Raw genomic sequence first — 12,171 nt, forward strand, 5'->3', positions numbered from 1 at the left:
TGATATCACCTCTAGATATCCTATGTACAGCTCAACCAAACTGAAAATCACTTTTTGTTTCCCCCTTTTACTTTTTTTTGTTCTTTAGTTTTTTAATTCGGAAAAGTTAGATTGTATGTATAATCAAATTATATAATTTAATTAGTACTATATGAGTGGTTTTGTGGAACAATTAGTAAACTTTTACGGATTAATGGCCCCATATGATCTCCAATACATTTATTAATTGATTTTCTTATACTACAGAACATTAATCTTCTTACTAGTACATTACTAATAATTAACTAATATAGGTATTAATTACTTCATTTAAAGAAATACAAAAATCTATATATATAAAATTGGTTTTTTCTCACTTCTGATGCAGCCACGTCAGCAAGTTCTGATTTAATTTTTAGAGCCTATTTTTAAAACTTACCCATGAAGCAGTTAAAAACTCTTACCCATTAACACTTTAAAGTCCATATCGACCCAAATTTATTAGATGCCCTAAGAACAACCTTTTCTCCTACTTGCTGTTTTCGTATGTGTGACCCTTTCTCCCACTCCTCGAGACCCTTAGGCTGCCGTCTCTTCAATTTTCATTGTAACGGGTGTCGTTCAAAGCTCAACCGTCTCTCCCCTTCTAAATTAAGTTTAGCATAAATCTGAAATCAATGGTCGCCACTCCTCCATACCCTTTCACTGCCTCTCCTGTCTTTGCATCAAAAATCACTGACCTACACCTTTTGATTTTTACATTTTATGATCAGTCTGATTACAGTGTCCGCTCACCAGTCAATGGCAGGCTAATTTATTATAGAATTGGGGACGACGATGGGAACGTGGATGTAACAGCAAAGGAAGAGCTTTTCTGCTTCAAGGGAATGGGACTAGAAGCGCTGCAAGAGAAGCTTAAAGAAGAGACAGATCTGATTGATATATCAATCTGTTCCAAGAACCCTTTAAACGGGAAATTATATCCCCTCCGGTTGGATCTCCCTCCCAACAATACAAAGATGCATGTTGTCTTGATCCCTTCGTCTTCGAAAGGTTAGTTAGCTTTTAACTGGTTCATATTTTACCAAAACGGAACATAAATTAGACACTGCAGCGAACATAATAACAGTTTTAGTTTGTCACATAGATGGTTTTCTATCTTCAGTTAGTTGGTTACGTTCTTTGCTTATATGTTCACTATGGTTTCTCTGAATCAATTTTTTTTTTGAAGAGATTGTGTTGAAATTTTACAGGGGATGCAAGCACTTCTTGAAGAATGGTTCAAAATTACAGAGTTCGTTTTCCAAGAAGACCACAAACTTTTGATTTCTGTTATTGTGTATTTCAGTAACACGCTGTATATCAACGAAACCTTTTTACATGAGTACACCACACTTGATGCTAAATGAATCTAACATAAGGCTGTATGTGAAATGCTTACCTAAGCAACCAAAACCCAATACTACGCCAAACATTCAAGAAGACACTGTGTTGATATTCTGGTAAGGTTTTCCAACAAGTACCTGTCAACACCCACTACGCTTTCTTCAATTGTTGTAAGTTTCAGTCCTATATAATGATGTCAATATCGGAGATGAGCAAGCAGTTGCGTCAAAACCGTGTTTCTCATAATCATCTAGCAAAGGTTCATCATGATCTTGATATGATATATTCTTACTTAAGAAGTAACCATCATAGTCTAACATCTTTCATTTTTTTTCTTTTCAGAAACAAAATGGGTTACTCAACCTGACATGGAGCTTTTACAAGCAAAACATGAGACTGAGAATGCACCAATCGATGACAAAGACCCTCTCTCTACGCTCCTCTGTATCGCAATGTTTGGATCTTCAAAAAGTGAGTTGTATTTTTTGTGTCTTTCTTGTAGCTGCACCAAAGCTTATATATATTCTGATGCCACTGATTTCAGTTGATATTGAAATCCTCAGGAGCTATGAGTTGATGGAGAAGATGTTAAAGTTTTATGCTTACAAAGAAGGAGATAGACCAATAATGCATAGTCCAATACTAAGAGGGATTTATGCATCCGAAGGCTGGTTTATGAAAATCATTGAATCCAACACCAACAAATTTGTCACAAAGGACCCTGCGAAAGCTCATCTTTCTATCTACCCTTCAGCTCCCGGATGCTCGACGTGACTCTATATGTCCAAGACTCTCACAGTCACCGCAATCTCATTAAGTATCTAAAAGACTATTTAGACTTCATTACCGTCAAGTACCCCTTTTAGAATCGAACTTCAGGTGCGGATCATTTCCTTGCTGCCTGCCATGATTGGGTAAATGTCTTCTCTTCTTTGCTATGAGACTCTTTTTATGACATTTCTCTACCAAGTTATAATGATACAATATTTGGTCTTATGTAACATTTTTTTATGGAATTTATAAAGTTGTGATCTTAAAGACCATTTTATAAGGTTATAGAAGATGTGATCGTTGAGACCATTTTCTTAATAAATGTATGGTCACTTTGTGATATTTTTCAGTCTCCATCAGAGACGCAGACACATATGGCGAAGAGTATAAGGGCGTTGTGCAACTTGGATGTAAAAGTTTGGCTTTGGAAGGGACACATCTTTACCAGAAACATTCGTTAGAGATCCCAATAAACCACTAAGTAACATAGGTGGCAAATCAGCGACGCAAAGGCCGATACTTTTCTTTGCTGGGAAACCGGACCACGGGTATCTAAGGCCAATACTACTATCTTACTGGGGTAACAACAAAGATCCTGACTTGAAAATATTTGGGAAACTACCGCGGACTAAAGGAAACAAGAACTACCTTCAGTTCATGAAGACGAGCAAGTACTGCATTTGCGCGAAAGGCTTTGAAGTGAAAAGCCCTAGAGTGGTAGAGGCCATTTTCTATGACTGTGTTCCAGTTATCATATCGGATAAGTTTGTCCCGCCCTTTTTCAAGGTTTTAAACTGGGTACAGATCAATGCAGATGAGGGTGAAGAAAGTTCAGAACTCAGAAGCATTTCCTATGGTATGTGAAGCCTGAGAAGTATGATATGTTTCACACGACTCTTCATTCGATCTGGTGCAATCGAGTTTTCCAAATTACTGTTTAGAAGTTTGGTTTAACGAACGATTCAGCTGTGTACATGTTTTAAATGACACTGCTCATTGATCTGGACAATTAATTTGTCTTTCTATTTTTTTCTTTTTCTTTTTGACAAAACCGTCAACATTTTTTGTTTTTTTAAGTGTGTGTATTTCCTAAACTTTAGAAATTATTGATAGTTCTTAGAATGTTGTATATGTTACAAACCCGATAACGTAATAGTGATGAAACAAAAGTATATAGCACTTTCACTTTATTATAACTGTTTTGTAAATCAACCATCAATTTAAAAAAAATTATATATATCATTTGAAAATCTTTAGTCCGGGTCGAAACCAATCTGATCTATCTCTATAGATAATATGTAAATAAAGTTGTTGAATTGTTTTTATTTTTGTATCGATACTATTCCTCAAATCTTTTACCACGAACTTAACAACTTTTAGAAAGAAATAATATCAGACACTACAAATATGCAATTTAAATAACTGAAAAACAAAACCAAATTTTAAAATAAACATAACTAATATAAAATAAAAATATAAAACTACACAATAGATTGTACTTAATGCAAAAAAGCAAGCAAGAAAGTCAAAATCACCATTTTCTATAAAAAAAACACCAAAAAATAGCAACCAAAATATAAAGAGAAAATAACAAAACACATTAAAAATATCCACCGAAAAAACACATATCACACCCTAATTAAACTCTTGGGTGAAGCACTGGCCAAATACTAACAATGACAAAATGACAAATCATAATAAATTAATCACCACTAACAACTACAACAAAACAACAACTTTAAGTACACAATGTTAACTTCTTATCATAATTATTGAAAAAACACTCAAATTTTGAAAAGTAAACATCACACTAAATTATACTTACTATAAAACCTATTTTTTAAAAAAAAATTATCCAACAAACAACATAGGCACCCAAATCAAATAGAAAAACAGACATAAAGATGAATTTACATAACCAAAAATTAATATACACAAAAAACCTGAAATACACCTTCATCTAACTTCCGTGCGTAGCGGGTCAATTGCTAGTTAAATATAAACAAATTGTTTAATCGTTGCCTCGTGGCGATGGAATCCATTGGTGTGTATAAAGCATGGTTTAATCGTTGCCTCGCTAGAATATTAAAATTTTGTTTATATTTAATTAAATATAAACAAGTGTTGTATCCCCTTTTAAATCAAAGGAAAGTACACAACATAGTTTTAGTAGATTTTATATTTTTAATAAATGGTTACAAATAGTTATATATAAGTTATAGATAGATTATAGATTAATCCATATATTAATATTATTAATATTAATTGGTTACACCTAAATATTAGGTATATTCCAAATTGATAATTGATATATTAATGGATTGTGAAAAAAAATTGATATATTAATGGTAACAAATAAAATCATAAATATTCCAAATTGTATTTTCAGAAGATGTTAGTACTATATCATTGTTGTTTCCAGAGATCTTTAAACATAATATTACAAATTTGTTTTCCACAGATTTTATCGATAGACCACAACGTTAACCAAAGATAGATTACGAAACTGATAGATTGATTAGTTACAAGTTAAATAGTGGGTTACAAGATAGATTACGAAATAAATTTAACCAGTATTATAGCACAAGTACTTATCTAGAATCATTAACAATATAAAACTTACAAAATATGTGTATTTTTCAAACCGTTCATATTTAGCATATGATTTTATTGCATAATGTTTATCCAAAAAAATTTTAAAAATAATCACATAAATTATATTTTATATAAAAATTACAATATAAATAAAATGAATTTCAACCCGTGGTAGAGCACGGGTGTTAATCTAGTTCTTATATAATCAGCAAAACCAATCAAATTTACAAGCAATGGCATCATCATATATGTCTATGACACAAACTATGGTTTCGTCTAAACTATGTTTAGGGATAAGTAGCTTTAGTTCATGCTCAATTTACACTAAGAATGCTCGCGTGTTATCAACAACTCACAAGGATTCTATCAATCTGATTTTTCATCTTGATCGATCACACCCAGGCTCTGCGGAGAATTTGCAAATGCAACGATACAGAATCAGGGTTGGACTAAGTTCAGACATAGTACATAATGTAGGATGATTCAAAGAAGTCTAAAAGTAAATAGACGCCCACAAAGTTATGAATCAGTACGAGAAACCAAAAAAAAAAAAAAAAACCGCCAAATGATGCAAGAAAGAGAAGGNGATGCTTGAAGCTCAAAGTGTTGTATAAAATGTCATATGAGGAAAACAAGAAGAACTTCATATGGATGTATGAGTCCACACAAGTAAAGTATTGGAGCCCAAAAAGTAATGAATAGATACGAGAAAAAAAAAAGAACCGCCAAATGATGCAAGAAAGAGAAGGTAATATTATATTTACCTTTGATGCATCGAAACCAAGTCCACCCATTTGCATCATTCGTTGAGTGTCATCAATTGCTGCATAAGAAACACAACACTTACAGTGAGTTAAGCGGATTCACCAAGAAGACATGGAAGAACAGCCCATGAAACAAGAGATGTAAATAGAACCCGAATAAAACTATCATGTGCTGTCTTTTTCAAACACAGGATAGGACTTTCCTTAAGGCTATATACCCAATCCTAAAAGCCAAAACCTTTAGTGCATTGGAGTAAGAATTGACATAAAAGCCTTGTATTTAAAAAATTAAGAAGCTCGATTATCTCAAGGAACTAAACTAGAATGCACAAACACAAGTTTTCATCAAGAACAAATCAGATAACAGCTCATCATGAAGCCAGAGAAGAGTTTGAAACTCTAAGCTTGGTAATTCCGTAGCAACGTTTCTCTTGAGATGTTAAAGAGGAAGATCTACAGAGTCGACAATACCCTTGAAAAATCCCACACGTACTGCTCATCGTCATTGTGTTTGCCTGTGACAACAACCTTGTCAGAAACCAACACCAAACTGACCAATCATGCTAACATCCGCGCCAGCAGCTAATGCCTCCATGAACTCCTTGGTACCAGATCTCGCATTCGTTTCTAGGTTGTTGACCAAGTCTGTACAATACAACAGAGACGCATTAGCCAACACAATACAACAAAGCAAACACAGAGATACATGATTAGAAACAGCAAAGACAAATACAAATCAATCACGTACCAGCCTTGATCATCCCAACACCTCTATCAATAATGGTCAAGGTGTTGTTAGTCTTGTCAGGAATGATGTGAATGAAAAGCTCAGGCTGACCATCGAGCTTGCTCTTGTCCGTCAAGGACTCGCACCTAATCTTGTCCAAAGCCTGTTTTCACCATAACAAAATACTAAGTCGTAAGATACAAATTACTCAGAACATGTACAAAATTAACAATACTGCTTAATCCTAATCTAAACAATAGACTGATTAATCCAAATCTAAATGCTAAGACTGCTTAATATTTCCTTGGCTTAAACACTAAAGCCAAATGATCTCTTCTTTGTCTATTTCGCCTCTTAGCTCAATCCGGTGAAGAGAAAATTTACAATCAGCAAATCGTGACTAACCAAATTAGACCAATATAAACCGAACTTAAACCAAATTAGAAGAATGTAGGAGCTTCATCTAAACTCTGACTATTTTTTTATACATGTAGATGCAATCTTGTTCTGTGTTTAATTTTCAGTTGCAGTCGCACGGGGGAAAGGAAATGGCAAAATCCTAAACCCATATGAGGTCTTAGTACTAATTAGCTGAAACTGGAATCTATGTTTAAACTCTTTTGAGTTTGGTCTGTTGCAATTTAGTTTCGAAATATTGATACTGAAGAGGATTAGCTAAACAACGCAATGTTATGACGTAAATCATGGATAAACAAAACACATAAGAAACAGAACACGACTGCTTGTACATGTGGCGCCTCAGCATCTCATTTATCCCAGCAGCTGCAATGCTTTCGCATCCAAGAAGATCACGGAGCTTTTCATCACACTGAATAGCCATTGGATTTACTAGGTCCTGCAAAAGAATCAAGCAAAACAATTCTTAGTTTTCTTGCTTTATGGCCACTCAAAAAGCTCTTACAAATACAGCAATGTGAAAACTTATACTGTACATTAATATTGTAGACTAATCCCACATAACAAGCATTTGTAGCAGCAAAGTGGAAACTTTTGGAAAGCAATAAAGGAGCAACCCACAAGGATCTTCTGTAAAATACTCACCTCTAAATTGTTGAGTTTGATGTATTCCCAAACACGGAGAATGATCTCTTCGTCTGTCATCTCTGTTTCACCAGTGCCAAAGAACTTAGAAAGTGACTCAGATAATGTAACAGTTGAGCTAACAGGAGCTGAACTAACAGGTGTTAGCTCTGTGGTCTCATTCTTTGTGTCGACCTCAGCTTTTGCCCGTTTGGCTTGACCAGAGTCCTCTGCCAAAAGTGCTTTCAAACAGTCAGTATTCAGTAACATTGAACTAACCAAGAACACTTAGAGTTCAGCAAAAATGCTTGGAATGAACCATTACTTGATGGATCAAGCGGGAGAATATGCTTAGCAAGCAACTTATTCATTTTGAACATGTCAGTCTCAAAAACCACACGCAATGCATCATCACAAATGATCTTCCGCTTGTTACTCGGGTCTTGGAGGTTGTTCTTCCTTATATAAGCCCACAATTGCCTCACAATCTGACACCAAAAAGACAAATATTGCAAAACATATAATAAAAACAACAACCCAATTGCTTAATACACAATTAGAATGACACATTGACAAAAAACGTAAAAGGAAGACAGTGACAACAAACCTCAGTTCTGGGAAGAGCAGGTTCACCAACAACGACTTGAAGTTCTGGAGAAACCCAACAGACTTTGTTTAGCCCTCCAGGACCACCCTTTCTTTTAGTTCCAGCTGGTGCACTGCAACGGACAACATTCAGGAAAAGTTCACAAACCCAACATTGACAATGAAACTTTTTTGCTTGATATATTGGTGAATAAGACAGAATTATGTGAGAAAATTTTCAATCTTGTGTCAAGCATTAAGAAACAACAACTATATTAGAACGGTGTGTGTATCAAAGTGATCAGAGGATGATACTTCAAAACTTGGGAAACCTTATTTGAACAGCACACAAACGATACTACTGAGAAACCACTTGTAAGAATCTTGTACACTGCAATCTTGTCTTAAGCAAAACAAAGAGACAACACAAGAACGAGAAAAAAAAAAGTAAAAAAAAAAACAAGCTGTCATCATGCCAAAACTCTTGGTAACTAACTAGTATAGAACAATAAATTCAGGATACAGAAGACATCTACACAATTCCACAGAATCATTGCTCACACGATAGGACTTTCCTTAAGGCTATATACCCAATCCTAAAAGCCAAAACCTTTAGTGCATTAGAATGTTTTCAAACTGTCATATGACTAACATGCCAATTTCAACAGTGAACAGGGTAAAAAGGTTCAGTGTTTACAGACAAAAGCATAAGTAGTAATCGAACAAAGAAGAGAAAACAGGTTTCAGAGACTTAACAGTTGAATCATATGCCTGGCAGTTTAATATATTGGACAAATCAACTTGGCACCTAACAGATCGGATGACATCGGCGAGCGAGTTGATGGAATGAATCTCCTTCTCGAATTCATCAGATTCCTCTTGAGAAATCAAGTCCACCTTGTTAATAATTACTGTGTCCTACAATACAAAACCAAAACAATCTCGTCATGATGAGGTGAGAGGGAAGATGAGGAAGGCGATAAGTTAGTGTAGCAATTGGTTGAGTCACAATATGATTACCGCAAATGCTATTTGATTAAAAGCCTCAGGAAACGAGGACGTGTCACGGCGCTCATTGCGCTGAAAACGAAGATATTTTTGCCTCCACAACCTGTTCAAGCAGCTAAGTCAGTAAAGGCATTACAACATAAATTCCTAAGCACAAAATTACTGAAACCAGGGAGAGAGTATGCAACTTGAGACACATATGCTGTAAATGATGAAGAGACCTAAAACTAGTGTGGATAACACAACTCTATGTATTTTAATGCACAAGATAATACTAGAATTATAAAAGCAACGTCAAGATCAATAAAGGAGAAGTGAATCAGATTCAAGAGTTTACTACTCACAGTAACAATGCAGTCAAGCTTGACTTCTGATTCTAACTGTTAATCCAACTAAAGGATAGAAGCCAGTGGAGCCGGATTTGAGAAACCAAAAGCAAAATCAAAATATGCATTCTTTTCTCCATAACGCAGGCAATTATATCTTTAAACATTGTCTCAGATTCAACTAGTAGTTAGCAACAACAACTCAGGAGAACAGTTCAGTATATAATTCACAAGCTGAGGCCAAAAACAAATCAATCAGATTAGAACCACAATCATAAACCAAAACCCAACACCTTAAATCATTGAAAGGAAGCAACTTTATCATTATTGCTTACGGTGGATTTTCCCGCGCCGAGATAGCCAGTGATGACGCTGACACCAACTGAAACAGCGTCGCTTGATGAGAGATTCTTTCCGATAAGAAACATCCGGTTGGATTTGGATAGCCATCAGTGGCTCCTCATCATCTTCCATTTTGTAACTCCCTCAGCTTCCTTCCTTGAGCATCATCGCCGGTTTATGCAGAGACGCCGTCAGAGGAGAGAGAGACTCATCAGAGCTTCGTGTATGGGCCGAGCCCACATCAACTCGGTTTGGTTCGGCGTCAATTTGAAATGAAAATGATAACCGGAAATAACCGGTCCAAAACAAGCGAACCAGAAATTATATTGGTTCTTTTTGGAATATATTTCAAATTCCGAATACAGCTGGAAAACTGAATAAAACCGACCGGAACCAAACGCAAGTTGATTGATAATACGACGCCGTGTTGTAGTTCGCAGTGGGTCTTATGCGATGGCACGGTTTGGTCAAAAGTACACTACAGTACAATGGAACTAAAAGTGTTTTTAAAGGGAACACAAGTGATATCCTACGTACGTATAAGTACGATACAACTAAAAGTGTTTGGTTTTGTTTTTATTTCAATTTTAGAACACTGATATCACCTCTAGATATCCTATGTACAGCTCAACCAAACTGAAAAGCACTTTTTGTTTCTCCCTTTTACCTTTTTTTTGTTCTTTAATTCTTTTTAATTCGGAAAAGTTAGATTGTATAATCTAATTATATAATTTAATTAGTACTATATGAGTGGTTTTATGGAACAATTAGTAAACTTTTACGGACTACTGTACATAAGCACATTAATGGCCCCATATGATCTCCAATACATTTATTAATTGATTTCCTTATATACTACTAGTACAAAACATTAATCTTCTTACTAGTATTAATAATTAACTAATATATCTATTAATTACTTCATTTAAAGAAATACAAATGGTTTAATAGTTGCCTCGTGGCGATGGAGACTCAGCCAAGTGGTCTGATTCAACAATTGACTCCACTCTATCTATATGGAATGGTTTCATGGTCATTAGTCATTACAATCTGTCTCCTCCGATTCTGATTGGAGCCCGCTGCTTCCTCCTCCGCCAAATATATATATCCCAGCGGATGATTCGGTCGGTGTGATCGAAATAAGCTGAGTCACTTTCAAAAAGCCACCGTCTAACGGAGAAATGATGCCGTGACCGAATTAATTCTCACCTCACCGGCTCTCCGGAAACGTGTCCTCGATTCCGACTGGGTATGACTCGACAATTGATATGTTTTCGGTTTGGTTATAAATTTCAATCTGAGTAAACCGATTGTGATTGGATTCGGGTTTCGGTACAGTTTAGACATAACGAGGTCTCACACAAATCTTAACTTGTCTTTACGAAATTGTCAACACTTACGAACTTCGTAAATCTTTCAATAGATTATTTAACCAGCCACTAAAGCAACAGTTGCATTTTCAGTTTGATATAGGATTGTAATTATTATTATTATTATTATTGTATATATTTTTTTATTCTTTCAACAAACGAAATGATTGTAGTTTATCTTGTAGTCATAGTAATTTTATCTTGTAATCTTCACATAATCAAAACTTCCGCAAACCAAACCAGTCAATGGTTCATTTACAAGTGTTTTTGCTGATCTCCAACTGTTTCTTGGTTAGTTCAATGCCACTATAGTTACTACTGACTGTTTTGTAGATAGATCACTTTTGGCAAAGGAATGCTGATTAAGACCTGGACCACAGAGCCTGTTAGTTCAAATGTTTGGGATCGCATCATATTCAACAATTTAAAGTTTTAGGATATCATCCAGAGGTTGTCCTTCTTGTGGGTGTTGGAAAAAAAAAAACTCTGGTTGCTCATTTATTGCTTCCCAAAGTTTTCCTGTTTGCTGCTAACTGAAGCTTCTTTTGTGGGATTACTTTATAAGAATAAGATCATTTACTTGGAGACGAGAATGGTTTATTAGTGTTCAGATACTACTAGTTCACGAGGAAATTTGTATGAAAGGAAGCGGGAAATACCTTTCCTTCTAGAATAAGGTATTTGTTTGATTGGTCCACGTGGAAATTGGTATATGCGTTTCGATTATTTTTAAAACACTAAAATACGATCAGTTGTGCAATTTTCTGATTTCTCACAATCTAAATCAGATGTGCAATTTCTGATTTCTCACAATCCGAAATCTTAACAAAAATTCTTCAATTCATAAATCGCCGTGAAAACTTATTTTGACACCATTGCACACACCTCCTTACAAGGATTCTAAGGGCAAACCCATCAAAGGATTTAACAAGTATTTTACAAGTTTGCTAACAATAAAACAGAATAAATATAATGCAAAAAACTTAATTTTACTAAGCATCGATCCTTAGATGAGATGTTTTAGATTTCTTTAGAAACCTGTGTGTGTCAATTTGTGATTGGTCGGAGTAAAAAAAGAAAAAAAAAAGGTTTTTTTTTCTCTCTCGTCTCTCTTGCTTCATCGCTTCTAATTTCCTCACCATTCTCTCTGTTTATGGGATGGGTGATTTCTGCAATGAGGTTAGTTTCGATTACTCCATATACTAGTGTTTGTTGTTTTGATTCTTCCTATCGATTTGCTTTTTTTTTTTTTTTTTTTTGTTGTTATTGAAGTCGAA

At 35.0% G+C, this 12,171-nt stretch overlaps 1 protein-coding gene and 1 pseudogene across 1 annotated transcript; one reads left to right on the top strand and one right to left on the bottom strand.

The window, feature by feature from the left end:
• LOC104731265 lies at nt 496-3,326 on the top strand (annotated as a pseudogene).
• Nucleotides 6,810-9,745, bottom strand: LOC104731272 (SWI/SNF-related matrix-associated actin-dependent regulator of chromatin subfamily D member 1-like). The gene is made up of 8 exons (XM_010450598.2): nt 9,518-9,745; nt 9,201-9,416; nt 8,869-8,959; nt 8,605-8,766; nt 7,871-7,982; nt 7,589-7,751; nt 7,285-7,493; nt 6,810-7,078 (listed from the first exon to the last, which is right to left on the bottom strand). The coding sequence occupies exons 4-8, from the start codon at nt 8,613-8,615 to the stop codon at nt 6,833-6,835; spliced, it is 741 nt and encodes a 246-aa protein (XP_010448900.1). The 5' UTR covers nt 8,616-8,766; nt 8,869-8,959; nt 9,201-9,416; nt 9,518-9,745; the 3' UTR covers nt 6,810-6,832.

This window comes from Camelina sativa, chromosome 12 (genome assembly GCF_000633955.1).
Source record: "Camelina sativa cultivar DH55 chromosome 12, Cs, whole genome shotgun sequence".
Taxonomy (NCBI): Eukaryota; Viridiplantae; Streptophyta; class Magnoliopsida; order Brassicales; family Brassicaceae; genus Camelina; species Camelina sativa.

What these genes read in the sequence shown, in the direction of transcription:
- LOC104731272 (XM_010450598.2), bottom strand. An exon ending in CTGCTCTTCCCAGAACTGAG is followed by an intron (nt 7,752 to 7,870) that starts GTTTGTTGTCAC and finishes TTTTGGTGTCAG; the next exon opens with ATTGTGAGGCAATTGTGGGC. An exon ending in TCAAACTCAACAATTTAGAG is followed by an intron (nt 7,079 to 7,284) that starts GTGAGTATTTTA and finishes ATTCTTTTGCAG; the next exon opens with GACCTAGTAAATCCAATGGC.